Below are 12538 nucleotides of genomic sequence, written 5' to 3'. Positions count from 1 at the left end.
ATGCCTGCCTACTGATGGTGTGGTGTCCTCCTCCTGCCGACGACCGTGAGGCGGCGGGCGGCGGCGGAAAGAAGGGTTCGCTCGCCGCCTCGCGGTTGGTTCAATGATGCCACACCCACCACCGGCGGCCGCTCGGTTCGCTCCGGGCCGGGCCAGGCGCGCGCGGACGTGGAGAGCACCGGCCGGGTCCGCGCGCGTGCTCCCTTGCTGTAGCGCCGCCCTTTTTGGGGGCAAAAGATCTCACCGGCTGGGCCTTCTGCCGGAGTGGATGCTGGACACGAGTGTTCGGAACTGATCGCAGCCACGCATCTGCGTCGCAACTGGCAAGGAGGAGTTTCCTAAATTTTCTCCATCGAGCTGAGCTGATACTTCCCCCCGGCCCGTTGCCCACTTTTTTTCCTCCTCGCCAAACTCGTCGAGCCATGACTGGCTAGTGTTGTTTGTACTAGCCACGTGCTGCAACTCATCTTTCCCCTGTCACGATGCAGTGAACATGCATGCATCCTGGAACAGCATGGCACACGCGGCTCTAAAACGACACTCCCTCAGCTCAAACACCACCAGGATGGGAACGGACCAGTGGATCCAAAGCGATCCAGAGGTGGGCCCCCTCAAAAACTGCCTTTTCTCCCCGCCCTGCCCCTGGCGGACAAATCCAGCTGGGATGTCAACCAGTCTCCGTCACCAACCGGTCCAGACGGCACAGGTTACAGACGCGTGGAATCGGGCCAGCGCAGCGCGGGCGGCCACCGTGGAAAATGCGACACGGACGCCGATCGGCGACCCGACCCGAGACGGCGGTGGCGCCGGGCGGTACCGGGCCTAGTGGCGCCACTGTGGCACCGTGCCGGGAGGCAGAGCGCGCGCCGGCAACTGTGCAGGCGACAGCTCTCTCGACAACCACCAAAGGGAGACTTGCCCACCAAGCAGCATCGAAGAAGAAACAGTTGGCTGGCGTTTTTCTATAAACGGGAAAGAAACTATGTGGAACAACTTCAAATAAACTGATTTTTAACATCAAAATCTGCACAAAGACCACACACATACTCCACCCAAGAAGAGCTAGCTGCAAATTAGATGCCCAACCGAACCACAACCACAACCGGATTCCTTGGCCTCTGAACTCTAATGACCTCACCTAATGCGTCGCCGCTCATGGGCAGTGCAGGTCAACATCCGCAAGTCCAAAGCGAGCACACAGAACCGTCAAAAGCGGGGTCGTCCAGCGAGGCCGCCGCAGTTCGGTTTCCAAGCTTTCCCAAAGCCTTCAGTACTACCCAACTAACAACGAGACTTTGCGTTTGTTCCGTCCTGCCGCCACCCACGGCAAAAAAAAAACGAAGAAAAAAGAAAAGAAAAGGAAGCCACGGCCGTACGCGGAAATTACTAGAAAACTTCGCCATGCCAGTTTTCTACTCTCGCCCGGGGGCGAGAGGCCTCCTTTCGTGGACAACGCACAGGGCTAACCCCATTGTCTAGTGGTAACTTGACCGACTCATCAATCACTTGGCACGGCCAGACGATCCGGCGTCCATAAAACCCAGCACCCAGACCCGGCTCCGCGCCCATGCCCATTGTTCTCGTTCACCTCCTCCACCGTCGTCCAGCACAGACAACCAACCAGCCGCCTGAACCAGCCCTCCCTGCATTTCGAGCGAGAGAAGAATTCGAGCACTGAGCACCGGGTCGGTCGGCGGCCGGCCATGGCGACCTACGACAAGGCCATCGAGTCGTACAAGAAGGCGGTGACCACGGCGGCGTCGGTGGCGGCGTCGGCGATGCTGGTGCGCGGCGTGGTGAACGAGCTGCTGCCGTACGAGGTGCGGGACCTGCTCACCTCCGGGCTGGGCTACCTGCGGTCGCGCATGTCGTCGCAGCACACGGTGGTGATCGAGGAGACCGAGGGCTGGGCCGCCAACCAGCTCTACGATGCCGCGCGCGCGTACCTCGCCACGCGGATCAACACCGACATGCAGCGCCTCCGCGTCAGCCGCGTCGACGAGGGCAAGAGCCTCATGTTCAGCATGGAGGAGGGCGAGGAGATGGCCGACCTCCACGACGGCGCCGAGTTCAGGTGGCGCCTCGTCTGCCGGGACAACCCGGGCGCCGGCGCCGGCAACGGCAACGGCGGCCGCGGCGGGAACGGCAGCTACCGCCTCGAGGTGCGCTCCTTCGAGATGAGCTTCCACAAGAAGCACAAGGAGAAGGCCATCACCTCCTACCTCCCGCACATCCTCGCCACCGCAAAGAAGATCAAGGAGCAGGACAGGACGCTCAAGATCTACATGAACGAGGGCGAGTCCTGGTTCGCCATCGACCTCCACCACCCGTCCACCTTCAGCACGCTCGCCATGGACCACAAGATGAAGCAGTCTGTCATGGATGATCTTGAGAGGTTTGTCAAGAGGAAGGAGTACTACAAGAGGATTGGCAAGGCGTGGAAACGGGGGTACCTCCTGTATGGCCCGCCTGGGACTGGCAAGTCCAGCCTGATTGCAGCCATGGCCAACTACCTCAAGTTTGATGTCTATGATCTCGAGCTGACTGAGGTGAACTGGAACTCAACACTTCGACGACTGCTCATCGGGATGACCAACCGGTCAATCCTTGTCATCGAGGACATTGACTGCTCTGTCGATCTGCAACAGCGGGACGAAGGTCAGGATGGTACCAAATCCAATCCTTCAGAGGACAAGGTAAGAAACTTGGAATCATACACTCCCTTTCTTGGTTCCTTAGCTTCCTGTTGCAGCGCTGATGTGGCTTTGGGTACTTTTGCAAAACAGGTGACACTATCTGGGCTACTCAACTTCGTCGATGGCCTCTGGTCAACAAGTGGGGAGGAGAGAATCATTATCTTCACGACAAACTACAAGGAGCGGCTCGATCCGGCGCTTCTTCGCCCAGGCAGGATGGACATGCACATCCACATGGGATACTGCTGCCCAGAGTCATTCAGAATCCTGGCCTCCAACTACCACTCCATCAGTGACCATGACACGTACCCTGAGATAGAAGAGTTGATCAAGGAGGTAATGGTGACTCCAGCAGAGGTCGCAGAAGTGCTTATGAGGAACGACGACACTGACATCGCACTCGAGGGCCTTATCCAGTTCCTCAAGGGAAAGAAGAGCGATGCCAAGGATAGCAAAGGTGAGAATGTGGACCATGTGGCCAAAGAGGATGCGAAAGAGATGACGACGAAACAAGACGCCTCAGGCGATCAAAATCTGAACGATGCAGGCAAAGAATGATGCCCTAGTAGTGTGCATATCATCTGTTAGTACTGGAAAAATCAGCCAAAAATGTACTGTTTTGGTATCAATAAGAGATCATTTTTGGAACTAGAGAATACTCTGGTATTATGGTACTTTTTATTTCCTTCTTTAAATCAGATGCCACATTGTAAAGTACATATGGGCCCAGGTGCACTCACATGAGTATATGCAGCAATTTAAACTGCCATTTAATATAAATAGTCTACAGTATCCAAATAATCAATATTGTTGAAATCTACAGACGACATTTTGCATACCGACATGGCTTCTCAAGATATTATCAATCTTCAGAATCTGTGTTCACCACATTGTCTTGTACCGCATTTTCTTCTCGCAGATCATATTCAACAACTAGACCAAGATTATCCACAAACTTGTGGTACACCTGGCACCCTGCACACTGTTCATGCAATGTATGTTAGATCACAAATTTACATTGTAATGAAGAATACAGATGAGCACACAGATGTGCGTTTTTTACTCATATAGTGATTCAAAAGAATAACCAATAGGATTTGTGTTTGGACAAATTTGAGCAAAGCTGCTGACTCAAATCTGCACATAAACACACAAAACAAAGTTTACCTGAAGAAAAATTGTTCCTCTCTCATAGGCAACTCTGTTTATCAACCGCTGGGTCCTTTCACCACATGCATTACATGTAAATTGGACAAGCAAGCTTCTTCTTGGAAGCTTTATATCAACAGTGGCTTCCTGAAACATCACATACAAAAGTTGCATTACAGACATTCTGGCCTACAGGTTAATCAGCACTTCTGAAGCATGTACTAGCAATTTGAGCTACTACCGTTCTGAACCTACTTTGTTCCTCAATCAGCAAGCACATTGTTTTTGTTTGATCGACCACTGAATTCTAATAAAATGCAAGACCCCTTCCCCCCATATTTTCACATCAGTAACCTCTCAACCTAACAAATTTTGCAGAATAAAGATTATGTTACCTTTTGAACACCATAATCTGTAACCCACCCAAACAATGAAGATTCTAGAGTAATACTTGAAAATTATAGCAATTTCATATGAACAAAAATATTGTTGTGTTTGCGTATAGTTTACTTTACCCAATGAAGAAAGAAGACATGATGCTAGAAAAACCACACTTTATCCTTACATAGGAAAGGCAGAACCCAAGAATCTTAAAATTGATAGATCATCAACCATACAACGAGAGATGATAACAACAGGTCTCCTCTCGTTTGCATAGTACCGCACAATCACTCTCTTGTAAGTAAAAATCAGGTATGGTGCACGATGCTACCTATTTCTATCCACAAAGTATTCAGACAACATTGCTTCAATAAGCCAACTAATTACTGTATCACCGTAACCACCAGCTGCCTGATCCCATCCGTAGTCCCTGAATACCTTACAAATCTCCATCACCGAGCGTCCTGAATTCAGACCAACTCACACGAAAAATCATATAGTAGAGCCGAAGGAGAGAGTTTACCGTCCGGGACGCCGCCGCGTCCGAATTGGACTCACTGGAGGAGCAAGCAGAGACAACTAGCTTCCTTCTACGGAATGAAACTCTCAACCTGCAGGAAGAGGAGCACAAGCTTAGACACCGGAGAGCCGAGACCGACGCGAGAAGAAGCTAAAACGAAGCGCACCCGTGCGCCGTCGCCCTGAGCTTCGAGGAGGCGATGAGGGACACGCGGGGAGGGGGTGGAGACCGGCGAGAGTATCGGCTTCCCGGGAACGCTGAGAAGGGCAGCAGCGCCGCCGCCGAGGAGCAGCCGTACGCCGCCGCCGCCGCCGTCGCCATAGCCGGCTACTGGATTCGCTTGCCGTCAGCGAGGAGAAAGGAAGAAAGGGGCTGAACAAGTAACTGGGCCATACGTGAGGCCCAGCAAAAGCCCATTAGCCATGTGTCCAGCAAAAAGCAAGCGCTTCCTTCCTTCTGAGCCGATGGGCCCACACGCAGCTCCGATTTCCCCCGTTCATTTCCACCTCCCCGCTCGTGTTGCCGCTTTCATTCCCGCCGCCGCGGCCAAATTCTTCATTCGAATTGAGAATTGAGACGCTGGAGTGGGGTCTAGAACTCCCCGATCGCTACGCGGAGCGCGGTGGAGAAATCCCCTATCGCTCGCCGCCGGAGTCGGTCGCCGTCGACGCCGTAGGTAAAGGCCTCGTGCTCTATTGTCTGTGCTTATTATTTCCTTGTTTGGAGCACGGCCGCTGGCTGTTCGGCGCAATTCCCCAACCTCCGGCGTGGACAGGGTTAAGATAGCGGCCTGCGCGAATCGAATATGCGCAGCAGGTCACCGATGGTACAATGCGACGGTGGACTGTTCAGGGTAGGTTGATTTCGAATTAGGGATCTGGGGAATTGCTGATTTGATGGTTGGATGACTCTATTTCTGCTTCCTGAAAGTAGGGGACTGATGTGCCTATAGTCGTATAGTCGCACAGCTCGCAGCCTCGCAGTGAAGCCATTGTCCTCAGTGAAGCAAATATGTGACTTGATTAATTGCAGGCAGTTTTGTGGATATATATTAGTGTAAACAGTTTCCTGACTTCATTCACCTATAAATAAGTTATGTCAGGCTTTGGAGACTTATATGGGAATCCTGCAGTATTGTAGTTCATTTTTTGTTTTTAATGGTCCGGCTTGATCGATAGAAAATAGTAGCATTGTTTTCCTTCAAAATGCTAAAATAGTTGCATACTTGAGCACTTGACACGAAGACTTACAATGAAATATGGTGCGATTTGTGACTTCTGTCTGAAAAGATAACTGGGATTTCTATCTTATGTTATGCAGTTGAGCTAACCGCCTGAAAGTTAATATGCTTACACTGAAAGGTAATTCCCTACGTTTTGTCCAGGGTAGAATTTTCTGTAAACCTCAAGATGGCTCAAGCTGCAAGGCTCAGTCTGAGAATGCAGAAAGAGATTAAGCTTCTACTGGATGATCCACCCCATGGGGTCTCGCTTAATCTTTCTGAAGATGAAAATGTCTTATCATCGTTATCAAGTATTGAAGCCAGTATGTCCTTTATAATTTATTACTTCTGAATTACTTTTAATCTTCTCTAAATTTGGCATTGCAACTTGATGTTCGTCGGTTTGTATGCTGATTCCCTACTCTTTAAATTAAGGAATTGAGGGGCCTGAGGAAACGGTTTATGCTAAGGGAGTTTTCATTCTGAAGATACAAATTCCTGAAAGGTGTGTGATTTTTTTATATAAATATGGAAACCAAACCCATATGCTTCACAGAGAAGAGAAGCTCATCTTTATCCCCCTTATAATATCATTTCTGATATTCAAACGTTTGCTGAGATGCAGGTATCCTTTTCAACCACCCAATGTGACTTTTGTCACTCCCATTTATCATCCTAATATTGACAATGGAGGACGCATTTGCCTTGATATTCTCAATTTACCCCCAAAGGTAATTGATAGGAATTGGGCATATGCTGAATAACCGTTTATAAATCTTAGAAACTCATATTATTAATCCCAACAGTTTTTGTCATTGATGATGATTATTACTGCACAGGGAGCCTGGCAACCATCACTAAACATTGCTACTGTTTTGACAAGTATTGGCTTGCTGCTATGTGAGCCAAACCCAGATGATGGCCTGATGGCCGAAATAGTAAGCACATTTCTGTAGCCGTTGCCGCATGGTCAATGATATATTGATACCCAAATGCACTTCTGCTCATCATCCAACCATTTTTTTTTCTGAGACAGAGTCGAGAATACAAATACAACAGGCAAGTTTTTGACATAAATGCTCGGTTATGGACTGAGAAGTATGCTAGTCCTTCTGCTGTTGATGCTAGCGGTTGGGGTCCTGTAGATGCTGGTGTCCTGGTAAACAAGAATCCAACTTTTATTTTGCTACTTTAGTGTTATAATATATAATAGAACTTCTCTTGATGTTTTATTGAGCATTTATTGTGTTCTGCAACTTTAGGCACAGAATGCACAAATGGAGGACACAAAGAGCCAAGGGTCATTGCCAAATGCTTCTAAAAGAGATTGTGAAGGGAATCAAAGGAAGATGCGGTTACTGGGACAAAAGTTATCGCTGAAGTCTGAAAGATCTGAAGAGAATATGAAAACTGTCAAGCAAGATCCAGTTGCTAGCCACTTACCATCCACGGCCCGATCCACCTATCCTACTGCTTGTTTTTCTGATGTTTCAGGCAGACAGAATGACACTTCAGAGAACATGTCTGTCAGGACTGCTAGTGGAGTGGTTTCAAAGAAAGAATACCAAGGAAATAATAAGAACTTGCAGTTACCTGGCCTGGGGCTTTCTGTTATCTCAGAAGCTCCTAGCAAAAGGAGTGATGGAAATGATATGTTACCTAATCATCTTCCAACATCTGCATCCGATGCTAAAGATCACGCCATGCAATCTTCTGATGACATTTTAGGTAACAGTTTTCCAAGGAGCATTGGTGGATCATCAGATCGTTCATATAAACCACCAGAAGGAAACCGAAGGAATATTAGGACACTGGGTCTGAAGTTGTTGCTGAAATCAGTAAAGCCTGAAAAGAAGAGCGATGACCAGAAGGAAAATATGGCTCCAAATCACCTGCCTCCACAACCTGGCTTCAACAAGTTGCAGAAAAGGCCCTTAGATGTTGTTTCAAGGAAAAAGTTCAGCGGAGGTCCTGCACTGGTTCAACAGGATCCTATTACGGAACATCAACAGTCAAACACTCAGATGGTATCAAATGAAGAGTGCAATCAAGGTCGAAAGAAGTTGTGTTCACTGAGTAGGAGGTTGTCGTTGAAATCTGGGCTGCTTGGAGGCGACAGCGCCTGTGACAAGGAGTATAAGCCACCCAATTGTTCTGTAAGTGATAAGAAGCCCGATGAGCTGCCATTGTCAGCACCACCAGCACCAATCCCAAAAGGTGAGGCCGTGGCACCCAATGAACTGCCATTGTCAGCTCCAACAGTCCTTGAAAGCCAAGCCAAGACCCTCGGCTTTGCTGGTGGACAGAAAGACGCCAGCTCAGGCAATTCCTCTGTCAAACAAAACGCGGTTGCCGTGGAGAACATCGTTGTTTCAGATAGTGAAGAGAGCGAAGACGAACGCGAAAGGCCCCCAAGATCAAGGCTGTCACTCATGCGGCAACGATTGGCAGGAAAGCTGAGAACCTAATGTCACCCTCCCTCAGAGCTCTTGCTCTTTCTAATGCTGCGTTGTAAATTCTTGGAAGACGAGTGTTCCAATATACTTCTAGTAAGTTATGTCTCTTTCTGTGGTATATCATGCCATATATGTGTTAGATTACTCGATGCTGCCCTACAGTGTGGGATGCTAGGATCCCGTTTGGCGGCACATCCTTTTGTTGGAAGCCAAATTCTAAGAACTAGACTTTGCCTATGCAATTCAGTTTCAGCCGCTATGTATAATGCACTGAAGTCTGAACCAGTATTGGCGGTTTACTGTTTCTTTATCGGATGTCTCCGACGGGTATGTACATGTGTACTTGAAGCGTCCGGCACGCGCTACTGCGGCCGGCGACGCGAATGCAAGCGCCCCAAAAGCAGTAACTGCCTGTACAACTGTACAAGTGTGCATGGCCGAAGAGACGGCGGTTCCAGTTTTTGGCTGCCCCAACTGCTCGTCTGCCCTCACCACTGCATACGCCCTGCGCTGCGTTCTCGTGCTCTCGCCGCGAAGCCTGCGTTCTTCGACTTCGACCGAGCAACTGTGCCCGTCCATCGGTCCTTCCATCATCACTGGGCGCAGTACGCGCTCGGAGCCATGGCCGTGGGAGTGCCGTGGCCTCTGTGCCTGCTCGCGTGCCTCCTGCTCGGCGCAGGCGGCGTTGCCGGGAACGGTAAGAGCCCTCTCGTCCCTCCCAGTTTCCTCGTGGCTTGTACCCTTCTGCCAGCGTTCCTACCGTACCGTATGATGAGATCCTCGCCGTGGCGGCATGGCCGCGGCTGCGCCTGATCACCGATCAGTCCCGGCGAACGACGCTGACGGTTGTTCTCCGTGGCAGCTCGTGCGCCACCCAGGGTCGCCCGTGCCCTGTCGCGCCCTCTCATCGTCAACGACGGGCGTGTCGTCGCCTGCTCCGGGAATGACCTCCTCGCCTTCGAAGGGAACGGTTCCATCGCGTGGGTCGCTCCCCTCGGCCTCAGGTGCAACGACACCATCAGCCCGGTCTCCGACGGAAAGAAGGTAAACCAACCCATCATGCCTCTACAGTTTCTTTTCCCCTGAGAAATTCCATTCAATATCTGAAGGTCTGCATGATCTTGCAACACATGCTGATATCTAACCTGACGATCAATTGTGTTGGCTGTGCTTCAGGTGTATCTGGTGGCAGAGGACAGGGTCATCAAGGTCACGCCACCGAACGTGCGCACCGCGAAGCCAGCATCTGAGGTGTTCTTCAGCTACAACGCGACGCCGGGGAGGTCCGAGGAGATCGTCGGCCTGTCGGTCACCGGCAGCTACTCGTCCCTCTTCCTCACCATCAGAAACCTGGGGCTTTTCGAGTTTTCGCTGGAGGGCGAGCTCCAATGGAGCCTCGGGCCTGTGCTTGATTGGTTCGGTTACCGTCTCGGCTGCAAGGGAAACATCTCCGGCTGCTACTTCGATTCAGCTCCTGTGCTTGATCACAGAGCGGGCGCTCTTTATGTAAGGTTCACTCCGACTCGTATGGTTTACGCTTCCCATAGTTTTGTCTTGCACTTTCGTTCTGTACTAGCTCGAGTGTTCATCAATCATGTTCTTGCAGATATTTAACACTGAAGGCCAGATCTATTCCTTCAACTTTCAAAGTCGTGCGTTGAGGTGGATCCAGGACTTGACCTCACTTGACAAAGTGATGACGCTTGCGCCGGGGAGCAGTCGGTGCCTATACATTGTCTTTCCACGGAAGTCTATTGTGGTGGGGCTTGATGTTTCCACAGGAAACATTTCTTGGCAGCAGAGTATTGGTCCACTAATTAATGAGAAAAGTTTTCCAACTGTAGATAACAACGGTAAAGAAATGCCTTATTTCGTTATAATCCAGGTCATATTCATGCTAACTGGTTTTAGTAAATTCACTGTGCCCATAGTATTTTCGTGTTCACGGTTATCCTAGGAAAACTTTCATGTTCTTGTTTTCCGGGTAGACCCAAAATTTTCATGCTCTTCAATCAGAAGATCATCTCCGTCTTGCTGCACCTAGTGTGGTTGATCAGAACCAAACGGAGTTCTCCCTTCTTTTCTTTTCTGTTCTCTTCATAGTCTCAAGTAGTCTCCAGCACTAGTTTGTTTATACTATCTCTGATGGTAAGTTGTTCAATTTCTGTAACAGGTTGGATGTCGATTGGCTCGCTAGATGGGATCCTCTATTCAATATCTCCTGATGGTGACTTGAGAAAACTTTTTGAAGAAACAGCACTTGATTCAGCGATCCCTGTTGATCCAGTCCTTGACTGCTCAGGGTTTTCCATGTATGTCGCTAAGACCGTAGTGGAAGGAAAATCAATCTGGACAACTGGTGAATATACCTCTGTATCGGTGATGAAGCCATCACGCAGTTTGGTAACTTTGCTGGATCCAGCAAATGGAACAATCTACTGGACTGGAGAGTATCCTGGTTTGTTACTCTATATGTTTATAAATCAATTTTGAAATGTTGATGTCATTTTTCTCTTGAAAGTTGCATTGAGTATCATATGCGGTACCAATTGTTTTCCAGGGAATTTATCAAATTTGATGTCCATCGGTGACCTGAATGACTTTGCGGTAGATGAGACACTTCTTCTCACTCTTCTATCTGCGTCAAGTAAGTCTTTGTATAGCTCTGAAAATTAACACATCCTAAATTAACTGACAGAACCTAAATATTTCAAATCAACTAATCTGCAATGACTCTCTCCTGAAATTTCTTGGCACAGGGTTCAGCAACGCAACACAGTGTGACGCGAGAAGTATGCTTCTTCTCTTAAGCATCACATTTTTTGTCATTATAAAATGGTCCTAACATCTTTTTTTTTAATCGAACAATGGTCCTAACATCTTTGTTGTGCAAGGAGAAACATTTGCTTGGTATTGCAGGCAAAATAAAACCAAGTCTGCGCAAGCTGATCCAGGTGAACTTTAACTGCTTCCCCTTATGCTTTTATGTCAAAAATGACGTCATTACTGACTGAAGAACTTCTGTCCATTAGGTGAAAATAACCCTGTTCTTCTTGTGCTGTTGGTCTTCCTACTCATCATAATCGTAATACAAGCCGAAGCCTTTTGTTTTTGCTGCATCTTTTGGAGGAAGAAAAAGCTCCGAGACAAGGGCTTGCAGAAGTTCCTGGAGAAGCGGGTAGGCACAGCGGAATCTGCGCTTATCCTTTGATTTCATCTTGTTCAGAGTTCTCAGCTTGAAACTGACCTAGGACTCACCTCCACTCCACCTTCTGAAGTGCAGCGCTCTCTTCAGAGTAAGAAGAGAGGCTTAGGCAAGATGATCTCAGAGCTTGAACAGCAGGCAGCAGAAGACGCCACTTCGAATGAAACTTTGGGAGAGCTGGGTGAAATGGTGAAAGCAAAGGAAGGCGTGGAGAGGAAGCTGTACGTATCATACAGCCTGGGCAGGGACAGGCTCGGCTTGAAGCAAGGCTCCTCCATCTTGCCACTGTATCATGGCAAGTACAAGAGCCATTCCTTCCACAGCTCACCGGACGAGAGCATTCATGTTTTCAACAATCCGAGTGATACCTCTACTTCCAGCAGCTGCTCTGACGATAGCGAGAGTAGTTGCAGTTCTACTTGCTCCGGAGATACGGATGTCGACGCGAGATTGAAGTCAGTAGAAGAGGCTGGACCTTCCAACACCGCTAATATCGGGGAGAGAGTTCAGGAAGAATGCCCATCAGATGTGAGATCCCCATTTCATGTCTTCACGAACCCTTCGTTCGTTGAGGAGCAATGCACAGGAAGCAGTGGCAATGCCTTATCACAGAAGGAAGAACGGATGGAAACAGCAAAGGATTTTATCTCCAGCAAGAGACTTTCGCTGAAGAGGAGGCGAACTTCTTCAACCAACTCTAACTGAAGTACCTTGACAAATCCGTATATGATGGCCGTGTTAATTACGACTTGGAACTTGAAACAATGTAAAACTTTATTCTTTACTGCTGCGGAGTTTTCCAGCTTTATATATTGGAAGGTACTAGCAAGCTTTATAGTGGCTTCGATGGAGGGACAGTTCATGGGCCACCAGTTTTACTTTCTCCTCTTCTTCACCGTGTCATATATA

At 48.9% G+C, this 12538-nt stretch overlaps 4 protein-coding genes across 4 annotated transcripts; 3 read left to right on the top strand and 1 right to left on the bottom strand.

The window, feature by feature from the left end:
• Positions 1–1046: 1046 nt before the first annotated feature.
• Positions 1047–3347, top strand: LOC112895411 (AAA-ATPase At3g50940-like). The gene is made up of 2 exons (XM_025963360.1): positions 1047–2696; positions 2787–3347. Exons 1-2 carry the CDS (start codon positions 1704–1706, stop codon positions 3252–3254), a joined length of 1461 nt encoding a protein of 486 aa, XP_025819145.1. The 5' UTR covers positions 1047–1703; the 3' UTR covers positions 3255–3347.
• A 5-nt stretch (positions 3348–3352) lies between these two features.
• Positions 3353–5138, bottom strand: LOC112895412 (DNL-type zinc finger protein). The gene is made up of 4 exons (XM_025963361.1): positions 4913–5138; positions 4750–4837; positions 3864–3992; positions 3353–3678 (listed from the first exon to the last, which is right to left on the bottom strand). Exons 1-4 carry the CDS (start codon positions 5065–5067, stop codon positions 3559–3561), a joined length of 492 nt encoding a protein of 163 aa, XP_025819146.1. The 5' UTR covers positions 5068–5138; the 3' UTR covers positions 3353–3558.
• A 66-nt stretch (positions 5139–5204) lies between these two features.
• Positions 5205–8666, top strand: LOC112891524. Its single transcript, XM_025958407.1, has 7 exons — positions 5205–5422; positions 6131–6291; positions 6404–6473; positions 6594–6699; positions 6808–6906; positions 7005–7127; positions 7231–8666. The coding sequence occupies exons 2-7, from the start codon at positions 6156–6158 to the stop codon at positions 8434–8436; spliced, it is 1740 nt and encodes a 579-aa protein (XP_025814192.1). The 5' UTR covers positions 5205–5422; positions 6131–6155; the 3' UTR covers positions 8437–8666.
• On the top strand, positions 8554–12417 carry LOC112891525 (protein GAMETE EXPRESSED 3). Its single transcript, XM_025958408.1, has 10 exons — positions 8554–9121; positions 9287–9468; positions 9601–9930; positions 10031–10277; positions 10598–10882; positions 10985–11071; positions 11184–11216; positions 11319–11378; positions 11457–11602; positions 11708–12417. The coding sequence occupies exons 1-10, from the start codon at positions 8593–8595 to the stop codon at positions 12332–12334; spliced, it is 2526 nt and encodes an 841-aa protein (XP_025814193.1). The 5' UTR covers positions 8554–8592; the 3' UTR covers positions 12335–12417.
• The last annotated feature ends 121 nt before the right edge of the window (positions 12418–12538 follow it).

Source organism: Panicum hallii, chromosome 5 (genome assembly GCF_002211085.1).
Source record: "Panicum hallii strain FIL2 chromosome 5, PHallii_v3.1, whole genome shotgun sequence".
Taxonomy (NCBI): domain Eukaryota; kingdom Viridiplantae; phylum Streptophyta; class Magnoliopsida; order Poales; family Poaceae; genus Panicum; species Panicum hallii.
The sequence above is the reverse complement of the archived record's forward strand: the minus strand, read 5'-3'. Positions and strand labels throughout refer to the sequence as shown.